The 12,599-nt window shown below is 41.8% G+C and overlaps 1 protein-coding gene across 3 annotated transcripts in view; it reads right to left on the bottom strand.

Annotated features, from left to right (window-relative positions):
• Positions 1-9,780: 9,780 nt before the first annotated feature.
• The window catches only part of IFNLR1 (interferon lambda receptor 1), a 15,647-nt gene continuing 12,828 nt past the window's right edge, over positions 9,781-12,599 (bottom strand). For all 3 annotated transcript variants that reach the window (XM_027841341.1, XM_027841343.1, XM_027841342.1), the window contains one exon: positions 9,781-11,614. In XM_027841341.1, the coding sequence (XP_027697142.1) occupies positions 10,826-11,614 (789 nt within the window). In that variant the 3' untranslated portion in view covers positions 9,781-10,825. The remainder of the gene's footprint in view (positions 11,615-12,599) is intronic.

Here is a 12,599-nt window from a genome sequence, read left to right as displayed (position 1 = left end):
AAAATGAAATAGGATTTTTCGTTTGACCTTGGAGGTGATAGGGTGCCACTGGAGTTTATTGAGTGGGGGGGGAGTAATGTGGTCAGAAGATCACTTTGAGGGGGCAGCTAGGTGGTGCAGTGGATGGAGCACTGGCCCTGGAGTCAGGAGGACCTGAGTTCAAATCCGGTCTCAGACCAGACACTTGACACTTACTAGCTGTGTGACCCTGGGCAAGTCATTTAACCCCAATTGCCTTACCTCCCAAAAAAACAAACAAACAAACAAACAAAAAAGATCACTTGGATGGCTGAGTGGAAGATGGACTGGAGTAAGCCAAGACTTAAGGCAAAGATAGCAGCCAGCAGGTAATTGCAACAATCCAGGCATGGGGCAAAAAGGGCATGAATTAGAGTGGTGGCAGCATCAGAGGAGAGAAAGGATCATATTGGGAGATATTGCAAAGGTAAAATTGACAGGCCTTGGCAAAATATTAAATATGGGGGTGGGGCAAGGGAGCATGAGGAGTCAAGGTTAATACCTAGGTTACAAGCCTGGGAGACTGGGAGGATGGTGGTAGCCTTGACAGCAATAGGGGAGTTAGAAAGACCCTAGCTTTTGGGACAAGAACTTATTATTTGACAAAAACTGATGAGAAAACTGGAAAATAGTATGGCAGAAACTAGGTATAGACCAACATCTTGCACCATATACCAAGATAAGGTCAAGATGAATACATGATTTAGACATAAAGGCTGATACCACAAGGAAATTAGGAGAGCAAGGGATAGTTTACTCATCAGATCTATGAAGAAAGGGAAGAATTTATGACCAAACAATAGAGAACATTACAAGATGTAAAATGGATAATTTTCATTGTATTAAATTAAAGTGTTTTGGGACAAACGGAACCAATGCAACCAAGATTAGAAGGAAAGCAGACAAGTGGGAAACAATTTTTATAGCAAGTGTCTCTGATAAAGACCTCTTTTCTTTTTTTTGTAAACTTTTTTATTTAAACTTAAATGCATAAGAAAAGGAAAAAAGAAACAAATTTAAATACTAAAACTTAAATACAAAATAAGAAAAAAAATAAACATTATCATGTGCACAGCAGATCAGAAGAGAGGATTCAAAATATAAAGCAATACATTTCCATTTCAAGAAAGCCTATATAAAAACACTACACATTGTGTTCTAAGCTGTCCACTCATTTCTTAAATATATAGAGAACTGAGTCAAATTTATAAGAATATAAGTCATTCCCAAATTGGTAAATGGTCAAATGATATAAACATGCAGTTTGCAGTTGAAAAAATCAAGGCCACATATAGACATATAAACAAATGTTCTACATCACTTTTAATTAGAGAAATGCAAATTAAAACAACTCTGAAGTACCATCTCATACCTATCAGATTGGCTAATATGACAGAAAAGGAAAATGATAAATGTGGGAGGGGATTTGGGAAAATTGGCAAACTAATGTAACATCGGTGGAGTTGTGAACTGATCCAACCATTCTGGAGAGCAATTTGGAACTATGCCCAGAGAGTTATAATCCACAATACCACTAGTAGGTCTATATCCCAAAGAGATCCAAAAAAGGGAAAAGGATCTATTTGTACAAAAATATTTATAGCAGCTCTTTTTGTGTTGGCAAAGAATTGGAAATTGAGGGGATGCCCATCAATTGGGGAATGGCTGAGCAAGTTGTGGTATATAATTGTAATGGAAAACTATTGTGCTATTAGAAAAGATGAGCAGGATGATTTTAGAAAAATCTGGAAAGACTTACAAGAATTGATGCAAAGTCAAGTGAGCAAAACCAGGAGAACATTGTACACAGTAACAGCAATTATACGATGATCAGCTGTGAGTAACTTAGCTCTTCTCAGCAATATGATAATCTGAGACAACTCCAAGAGACTCATGATGAAAAATGCTATCCACCTCCAGAGAAAGAATTGATTCAGAGTCTGCATCTGCATGCAGACTCTGAATGCAGATCAAAGCATGTTATCTTTTGATTTATTTTTTTTCATGTTTTTTTTTCCTCCTTTTGGTCTGTGTCTTCTTTCACAACATGACTAATATGGAAATACATTTTGCATGATTGCACATGTATAACCTATATAAAATTGCTTACTGTCTCAGGGAGAGGTGAGGTAAGAGAAGGAGTGAGAAAATTTGGAACTCAAAATTGAAAAAAAAGTGAGTATTACAAATTGTCTTTATATGTAGTTGGAAGAAAATATTATTAAAAAAAGAAAGTGAGTTTGTTACCTACAGAGCAAGCATTACAGAGAGCACAGTGGAAGGAGCGGGTAGCTTTAGAGTGGGACATGGTGGGCGGACTGGTTTGATGAGGGATGGACACAACGGAGTGGACGGTGGGGGAAGGAGAACAGGGTTTGAATAACCACAATCTGACATTTAGAATCATTGGGGTATAGAGGATGTGACTAGGTGAGAGTTTATTCATTGAGGAATGAGTTCAGGTGGATCATTAACATCACTAGGGGTGTGGCTTCAGGGTATGGTCCTCTTAGTCAGTTAGGTAGCTCAGTCAAGAGGACCAGTGGAGGGAACTAATGGAAAAATGTTTTTTCCCTTCTCTACAGTTAGTCCAGGCCAGGAGATAAGCAGAGGGAGCAGGAAGAAATGGCTTCTGTCTGTCTCCTAGAAACAAGAAGAGTCCTCAACAAGGGGAAAGAGACCAGCTTGGGAGATGGGCATGAAAGATGGAATGGAGCCTAGCAACATAGGATACAGACCTAGAGTTGGAAGAAACCTTAGTGGCCATCTGGTCTAACCATTTTATTTTAGAGATGAAGAGACTGAGGTCCAGGGAGGTGATGGGATCCTAAGTCTTAGAGCCGGAAGGGAACTTGGAAGTCATCTAGTCCAACTCTCTCATTTTATGGATGAAGAAAATCAGGTGACTTGTCCAGAGTCACACAACTAGTAAGTATCAGAGGCAGGATTTGAACCCAAGTCTTCCTGACTCCAAGTCTTACACCTAGGAAATACATCATGACTGCCCAAGGTCACACAGGTAGTAAATGGTAGAATTTGAGCTCAGGTCCAATTTTATGATTCCAATTTTAGTTAGCCTTCTACCACCCACAACCCTCATCTCTAGAATGTCTGCACTACTGTATGGAAGAGGGGAAGCAATCACTGAAAAGGAATGGCAAAATCATCGAAAATGGTCTTCTAATGGCACCCACGATAGGACCACTTATCCTTATGTTTCTTCTACTGTTTAGAGGGCTTCTTTCCCTTCTAAGCTTCTTGATCCCAAAGGCAATATGTAACAATGATTTGTTTTGATGTTATTAACAATTATTTATAAATACAATTAAATCTAAGAGGCTGGTGTTATTATTATCTCTACTTTATAGTTGTGGAAACTGAGGCAAACAGGAGTTAAGTGACTTTCCCAGGATCACACAGCTAGTAAGTGTCTGAGGCCATGTTTGAACTCAAATTTTTCTACTCCAGACCCAGTACTCTATCCACTGTGCCTCCTAGCTTCTTCAGGTCCAGACTGGGGAGGGGATAGTGGTGGCAAGTAATTATTATTATTAATTATAATTTTATTATCTTAAGTGACTTTAAGTAATAATAATTATATCTTAAGTGACTTGATGACACAGCTATTAACCATGAGGCAAGTGATGTGGAATGGGCTACCTCCAGAGTTAGTGGATCCCCCATCAGGGGAAGTCTTCAAGTAAGGGCTTCATGTCCAATTGTCCATGTTGTGGGGGGATTTTTTTTGGGGGGGGGAATGGCAGATTTGATTGGATGACCAATAAGGTCTCTCTCAACTCTGAGATTCTGAGATTCTAGTACTGGAACCACTATCTTCATTTTGCAGATGGGAAAACAGAGACTTGGAAAATTAAGGAAGTATGCAAAGCAGGATGCAAATAGAGATTTCCTGACATTAAGGCCAGTATTGTTTCCACTCATTACAACACACAGCCTCTCTGTTGTGTGTTGCTATTATTATGCTGAACCCACAATAACAATAACAATTTGGTCAGTCATCTACATGATATAAATTAATAAATGATGTATATTTCCTATATATGTAATATAAATACATACAAATATATTTTTGGCAGAATCATTTAGATCTTTGATTTCATTGGCATGAGAAATTCCCAGTGTGGAAACTCTCTCCATTGGCACAGATCAGCAAGTCTTCTCTCACTTTTAGTCTTAGACATGCTTAGAGCAGTGAAGGGGGCTAACTTGCCTGGGAATACAAACCAGAATGTGTCAGAGGCCAGGCTTGTACTCAGGTCTGTTTGACTCTGAGTTCTGCTCAGTAGTTACTATGCCACACTGCCATGACTAATAGTATTATCCATGTTACTATCATTAGCATTATGCTTTTGTGACAATGTTTGCTGAATTTAGTTGAACCAGAGAAGAAGGTTCTATGGATGTTACCATCTTCCTCTTATGCAATAGGTTTGCAACTGTCATGGTCAAGAAGTTCCCAAGCTTATGGTTTCTACTACAGGGTCATATTAGGCGCCCAGTAAAGACTTGTTGAATTCATTTTTCCAGCAATGAATTTATTCTGCAAGTAAAAATGGTAACATATGCTGGGCACCTATGGGCTGCTGCAAGTTACCTATGATCACTTGCATACAGTGAGAAGGACAAAGTGAAGGAGAAGTTGTGAGTGGAGACGGAGGTGATCATGAGAAATGGTTAGCCAGAGTGGTGCGTGGAGCACTTTAAGATGCTAAGAGAACCTGGGGAAAGAAGGTCTGGATGGATTCTTGGTGAAGCATTTAAGGGCAGACATTGCTGACAGTAAGTCAACAAGCTTTTAGCAAATGCCTACTGTGTGCTAGGTACTGTGCTAAGCATTGGGGATATAAAGAAAGACAAAAGACAGTCTCTGCCCTTAAGGAGCTCATAGTCTAATGTGGGAGACGACGCAAACAATGATGTACAAATGATACATACGGCATAAATTGTAATACTCAGCAGAGCAAAAGCATTGGCATTAAAGGCTCCTGCCCAGGTTCTCTCCCTTCCATCTTCTCTCTCCCCCCTCCCCTGCCCCCAGGAAGCAAGAAGGGAATTTGGCTCCTGCCACATTCTGACAATTGGGCTGAAGACGGAAGAAGACTGTTCCAAATACTAAGGAAGAAACAGAGCTTTACACGTGAGAGGCAGTTGGGCCTATATTGAAACCCAAATACTGTTCACAGGTTGGGGTGAGAACTGACATTTCCTACTTGTGGACTGTCAAGGCTAGCCAACCACAAGTGGTTGGATTTCCTCCTCCTAACTGGGCCTACAATTTGTCGTTATCATCATCATCATCATCATCATCCTCCGTACTTGGAGAGGGCCAAAATGACATCACAAATAGTAAAATGGGATGGGTGATGTCTTTTGGTTTGTGCATAAATTGGATTTAAGTGAGGCAGAGTTGAACAAAGTCTCTTCCAGGGTCCTTAAAGTCCAGTGGCAATACAAAAGTCAGGATGATGGTCGAAGGTAGGATAAAGTGGATGACGTTGGCATCTTCAATGTCTGACCAAGCTCTAAGCGCTCCACAGCATTTGCTTCCACCGCTTTCATGATCATCGGAAGGAATTGTTCTCATCCACCCGTTCCACCAGGGGAAAGTCTTATGCTTGGGGTAGACATCCCCTTAGTTCATCAAAGGGTTTGTGGCCTGTCGCTTACCTTCAACCTGATTTAGCCCAGCAGTTGAGACCATTTTATGTGGGAGGGAAGCTGGGTATGCTACAGCTTCTTAGAGCCACAACTAAGAGTTGGGTGACAGGTGGACATCAAAAGGGGATGAACAGCCGTGAAAAGGGCTCAGCAACCCTCGTACCAGAGCTACTAGTCTTCCCTGGACATCCCGAGTGCCCCAGTTTGGTAATCTGCCACTAGGCAGACTGCAGGGACTAGAGCCAGGGTTGTGAAACCTGCGGCTTCGAGGCTACTTGTGACTTTCTAGGTCCTCAAGTGTGGCCCTTTGACTGAATCCAAACTTCACAGAACAAATCCAGGTTCCCCACCCCTGCTTGGCCAACCCCAAGAGACAGGTTTCATCTGAAAAATGAAAGTGCATTTTCTACTCAAATAATGTTTTGTTATAAAAATATAACTCTTTATTCAAGCAGTTAGACATGATGATTTGCTAGCATTACCATAATATTATAACAAAATATCCCAAACAGCTTAGAACAAGAACGATAGGTACATAGGTACTATAGGTACACCGGGGTACAAGTCAGGCTCTTTCTCACTAACCTTTAACAGTTATGAATTTTTATAAGCTCATGGAAGGGACCATGGAATCAACTGGCCCAATCTCGTCATTTTACGAAGGAGGAAACTAAGGCCCAGAGAGGTTGAGTGACTTGTCCAGGGTCATAAAAGCAGCAAGGGGCAGAACTGAGATTTGAATCCATGCCTTTCAACTCTGAATCCAGCGAAATGTTGCTTCAGGATTAGAACAGATCTTAATTCTTCCCCTGTTTTCTCAATGACCCTAAGTAGAGACCTTCAATTTATTTTTCTCTAACCTTCGGAACTTTAGGAATAATTTCTTGCAGCTTGGAGGTAAAGTTCTTTCTTCCCCTCACAATTATTTCAGCCCATTTTTGGTTAGTGACTGAAGAAATTCCCAGAAGTCAAATAGATCTATTTTAGGATGAATTTTTCTTTTACAAACTGGCATCTCTCAGAGACTACTTTAAAAAATTCATAGTAACTTAGTTGCTGACAATTCTAGCCTACATCATACAAATATGCAACTGTAGAATGTGAAATTTGGAAGACATCTGAGAACACAGAATATCAGAGCTGGAACATATCTTAGAATATAGGCTGTCAGTGCTAGAAGCTTTAAAGCAGAGAATATCAGGAGCTGAAAGGGTCTTTAGAACATAGAATGTCAGAGCTGGGAGGGGTCTTAGAACCCAGAATGTCAGATCTGGGAGGGGCCTTAGAACACAGAATATCAGGGCTGGAAGGGCCCTTAGAATAAAGAATGTTAGAACTCTAATAATATATATATATATATATATATATATATATATATATATATAATACACACATACACACCCACACACCCACATATATATGTATATATATCTATATATACATACTATTTTAAGGTTTACAAAGTACTGTCTTCACAATAGTACCATGAAATAGAATGATGCTAAAATACCCATTTTACAGATGAAAATTTTGAGCATTAGAGGGGACAAGTTGGAAAGTACCCAAGAGATCCCCCCAGTCCAAGGATTCTTATCCTTTTGTGTGTCCTGCACTCCTTGGGCAGTTTGCTGAAGAGTAGGGACCCCTTTTCAGGACCATGTTTTTAAATGCATAAGCTAAAATACAGTGTTACAAAGGAAATTATGTCAATTATGTTACATATTAAATATCAGACCAATTATATATTAACAATAATAGTTAATATATAACTAAATTATGTTTTATATAAATAATTAAAATGAATAAATTAAACAATAAAATAATAATTAATCAATTATAGTAAAATAAAGTTATCAAAATTTTTTTTCAAAAGGTCACAGACCTCAGGTTAGACCCCTGCTCTAGTCCAAACTGTCCCTGAGCAGCTGGTATCCTTCCCAACATTTGAAACAGGTGGTAAATGACTTGGAACTCACTATTAGGACTTGACTCTTTTTTTTTTTTTTCTTAAAGGCTGCTCAAAGTTTATTAGTTTCTGTTGAGTACAAAGTAAACAAGTTACTGAGGCTGCTGTAAAGCACATAGGTGATTCAGATAGTAAAAAAACAAACAATAACAGTGTGGTTTCTTTTACTTTTTTTTGGTGTTTCGCTTTTGTTTTCCTTAAAAAAAAAAAACAAAACCCACACACACCACAACTACTTTTACACTTAAGCAGCCTGTCTATTCTAAGGGAATGGGTTGGAGAGGGAAGGGGGTGAGGGGGAAATAGGTTCTGATGCCCAGCACACTTTAGAAGGGGGGGGCAGCAAGGAGGGTGCTGCTACTCATGCAGAAGGCCCAGGGCTGGTCTTGCTGGGCTTGCTGACCCGCCACTTCCTCATGGCCTCCAGAGCTAGGTCACAGGTGATCGTGCCATGAGTTCCTGAGCGCTCCAGGGATTCCAATACAGTTATCATGAATGGATGACTCAACTTGCGGAAGAAGAAGCTTGCCCCCCAGTGGCCTGGGTCTGATTTGGGAAGACCAGGATGGCGGGGGATCATTTCCCCAGAGTACTCAGCACCTGCACAGGAGCTGCTGCTGGAAGTGGAGCCCAGACACCTTTGGTAGCAGTCATGGGTTGCTACGAGTGAACCGCTGGACGCGATTTATGCCACGGTGCTGGTTCGTGTTGCGATGATGTAAACCTTAGTCGCGGCTCGCGAGCAGCCCATCAGGCAGTGGGCTGCGGCTGACCGTCGTGGGTGACCTGGCTTGGGGGAGGGAGGCGGTAGGCCACAGAGCTCCTGTGTAAAGGAGATCGCAGGAGGATACTCCACGGCACTGAACATGAGAGAGTTCTTTGGGCTTTCAGGACTTGACTCTTAAAAACGTATTTCCACAGAACATAACCGAGGATTCAAACAGGTGTATAAACTGATTTCTTCCAATGTACCAATGATGAGAACAGTGGGCTCGGGCACCAGGCTGTGCCTTTTGTTTTTAAAAAGTCATCTTTAGGGCTGGGGCTCATCTGCTCAAGTCCCATCCTTTGTCTGCCCAGGCCTCTCTGATTTCCACCCTCATATCTTTAGCAGAGTACGTTAATATAGCGGAACGGGAAACCACCGGGAGCTTGCCAGGTGGGTCCCAAGAGGCAGGTGTGGCCTACTCTACCAAGAACAAGTTTTAGAGTTGGAAGGGCCTTTGGAGGCCATGTGGGACAACTTGCTGATTTTACAGATGAGAAAACTGAGGCAGGGGGAGTAAGCAACTGACCCAAAGACACAGAAGAAGGAATAGTACAGCTGGGAGTCAAATCCAGACTTTTAAACTTAAAATTAAAAAAAAATCCCCACTGCACTATATTCATAGGCCCACATGCTCACATATCTATATGGTAGGTGCGGTGCTACACTTACAGTCAGGAAGACTTGGGTTCAAATCCTGCCTCAGACACTAACTAACCATGTGACCAAGTCACTGAATTTCTTTCAGCCTTTTTTCCCTCATCAATAAAATGGTAATAATAATCCCTGTAGCACTTACCTCAGAAGGTTGCTGTGAGGGTAATAATAATAATAATAATAGCTAGCATTTATGTAGCATTTTTGTTTCAGAAAAACTTGGCAAGATCTATATGAACTGATGCAGCATAAAGTGAGAAGAACCAGAGGATCATTGTGCACAGTAACAGCAATGTGGTAATAAGGATCAACAGTGAAAGGTCCGGCTACTCTGATCAATACGATGATCCAAGACAATTCTAAATGACTCATGATGAAAAATCAAAATGCCATATACCTCCAGAGAGAACCAAAGATCTCTGAGTGTAAATTGAAGTATAATTTTCTGTCTCTCTGTCTCTCTCCCTCTCTTTCTCTCCCTCTCTTCCTTCCTTTCTCTCCCTCCCTTCCTTCCTTTCTCTTCTCTTCCTTCCTTCCTTCCTTCTTCCTTCTTTCTTTTTTTTTTTGCAATATGGCTAATATAGAAATGTGTTTTGCATGATTTTTACATGTACAACTGATATATTGTTTGCCTTCTCAGTGGGTGGGGGAGAGGTGGAGGTGGGAGGGGGAGAATCTGAAACTCAAAATTTAAAAATTAAAGAAAGTTAAAAATAAATAATAAATATATTTTTAAAAAAGTAAACAAATAAAAATTCCCAAGAGCACTAAGAGTCCTTCACATTTCTATAGGGCATTCAAGGTTTACAAAGCACTTTCCTCACTATGTTGAGTGCAAAAGTCATTCTGATGTGGCCTGTGCTCCAGTGGTGAATGGTCTTCGCTGTCATCATGCTCCTTCCTCTGCTTCTTAGAATTCTTAGATTCCTCCAAATCACAGCTCAGGCCCCACTTGCCATGAGCACGAATATGCTTGCCATATGTGTTGTACGTATCCCCCATCAGAATGGAAACTCTTTGAGGTCTGAGACGTTCATTTTTGTTTTTGTATCTCTGGTACCTTGTACTTTGTAAAAGTACTTTGTAATACAGTACTTTAAAAAAAAAAAGTAAACCCTTGAATATTTGTCAAAATAAATTGAGTTCTGCCAATAAGGAAACTGAGACTCAAAGGATGATTTGCCTAGGACCTCACACTAGTCAGGTACAAATGCCTGGTGACTGGAACTTTGGTGTTCTGACTCCAAGTCCAGATCTCTTTTCTCTACAACATGAGGTTTCCGTGAACTTGTTTCCTTCTCTGTTAAGTGAGAAGATTGGACTAAATGGTCATAGAAGTTTCCTTTCAGCTCTAAATCCTGGGCACCAGATCATAGCTCTTAAATCTAAATCTGGAAGGGACCTTAGAGGTCATCAAGGTCAACCCCCTTCATTTTACAGATGAGGAAATTGAGACCTACAGAGGTCTTGCCAAGAACACACAGCAAGTTGGGGGCATTGTGGGGATTTGTTAGGTCCATTTGGATGGTTACCTTACCACTCAAAACAACTGAAAAATCATTTTCCAGGGTGGGTTCCAGAAGCAGTCTGGTTATCCCACAAATACTGAAGAAGTCATCTTTGAAGTATCTTGAAGTATCTAGTGGCCCCTCAGGAGCTTGGAGAAGCTGAAAGAAATCCTGAAGTAGACCTAGACTGAGAGGTAGGTATTTTGGCAGCTAAAGAGAGTGATAACTCACTCAGTGAAACCTATAGTGTATGTGCTGGTAATCTGTGACCTTAGGCCTCTTGGAGTAATTACTCCAAAGGCCCTCCACCTCGCTGACACCGCCCATTTCCTCCTTCTCCTCCTCCTCCTCCTCCTCTTCCCCCTCCATAAACCAGTCCCCCTCATCCTCAGACCCGTCCGTGGTAATTATCAATGTCTTCAGAGAAGCCAAGGGTTTCTCAGGGAGGATCATCAGCCCAGGTGAGGAGGGGTCCAAGGGCACTGGGGAGGCCCTGGAAGACGAACTATCTTCTGAAGGCTCTTCTACAACTTTTGACTCCTTCAAGAACGTGGGTGATGGCAGAGATGGGCCATCCCCACAGATGTCATCCTCGATCAAACAGCTAACACTACCTGATTCTCCCCAGAAAGAGTCAAACTCATTTCCACTGTCTGAAGTGTCCATAACTGGGGAGAAACCATACCCCGGTTGATGTATCAGGGACCCTGTAGATTCCAAACTCTGTGCCTTTGTCTCCGCTTCCCCCACTCTAGTCGGCAGGCCCTTTAAGGAAGGAATTCCAAAGTAAGGTTCAAAGGTTCCACTGTCATCCATGTCCTCAGACTCTCCCTCTTCACTCTCCTCCTCAGTCTCATGGTCCTCCATCCCTGATGGTTGTGGGATGCCTGGGTTCTCGGATTCCACATATGCTCTTCTTTCTTGCCTCCAACTATTCTTAGGGCAGATGTACAGGTCCCTGAAAGACTCTTGTCTGTTCAATTCCAAGATTTTCACAGAGTGTCCGTATCCAGTAAAGTCCTGATTTGGGGTGGAGAGAGGAGAATAGAGCCATTAGGTTTCAGTTTGACCTGTGTGGTTTTTCTTTTTGCCCCAGTATGCCCCCATCTATCCTAGTGTGGCTGGACCAGATCTCCCTTTGATCTAATTCTCTCTTATTCCTGGAGCAGAGGAAACAGGATATCCCTGTTGACCTCTCAAAAACCCAGTCCCAGAGTCCTAGTTAAATGAATCAGAAAGCAGATGATGAGATTCTAAGCTTCTCTTGGGAAGGGCTGACCCTATGATACTGATATTTGGTGCCTTTGCACTTCCATTTCCTTCCTTGTCCGGGAGGAAGGTCCTTGAGATCCTGCCGTGTGAAAATCAGCTGGGGTGGGATACTTAACTTAGGGGAGAGGAGACTTAAGCAGGAATGTAAAAGGCATTTTCAAGGATCTGAAAGGGGATCAAAGGGAAGAGGGATCTGATTTGTCCTTCATAGCCCTAAAGGGCAGAATTAGGGCCAAGGAGGGGAAGCTACACAAGAACACATTTAGGCTTGATGTCAACTTTCCAAAGTGTCCTGGGAAGTAATGGGCTCTCCATCCCTCAAGCTCCTTAAGTAAAGCCTGAATGACCACCCGTCAAGGAGGTCCTAGAGGGGATTTCTGTCCAAATATGGGCCAGTCAAGATGAGCTGGAAAGGTATCTCCCAACTCTGAAATTCTTGGATCTTGAGATCTTGGAGACCTTCTCCTTACTGCCTTTCCCTAGCATGGGGGGGGGGGGGAACCTGCAGCCTCAAGGCCATGTGTAGCCCTCTAGGTCCTCAAGTGTGGCCCTTTGACTGAATCCAAACTCCCTTGTTCTGGTACATAAGTGCCTATTCCTCTCTTCCCTTCAAAGGACCCTTGCAATACTGACATTCTATGTCTGAAATCCCTACTAATTTTGCTATTCTATATTCTAAAACCCTTCCCAGCTCTGACATCCTGTTTTCCAAGGTTCCTCCCATTTCTGACAT

Source organism: Vombatus ursinus, unplaced genomic scaffold (genome assembly GCF_900497805.2).
Source record: "Vombatus ursinus unplaced genomic scaffold, bare-nosed wombat genome assembly UNPS02014859.1, whole genome shotgun sequence".
Taxonomy (NCBI): domain Eukaryota; kingdom Metazoa; phylum Chordata; class Mammalia; order Diprotodontia; family Vombatidae; genus Vombatus; species Vombatus ursinus.
The sequence above is the reverse complement of the archived record's forward strand: the minus strand, read 5'-3'. Positions and strand labels throughout refer to the sequence as shown.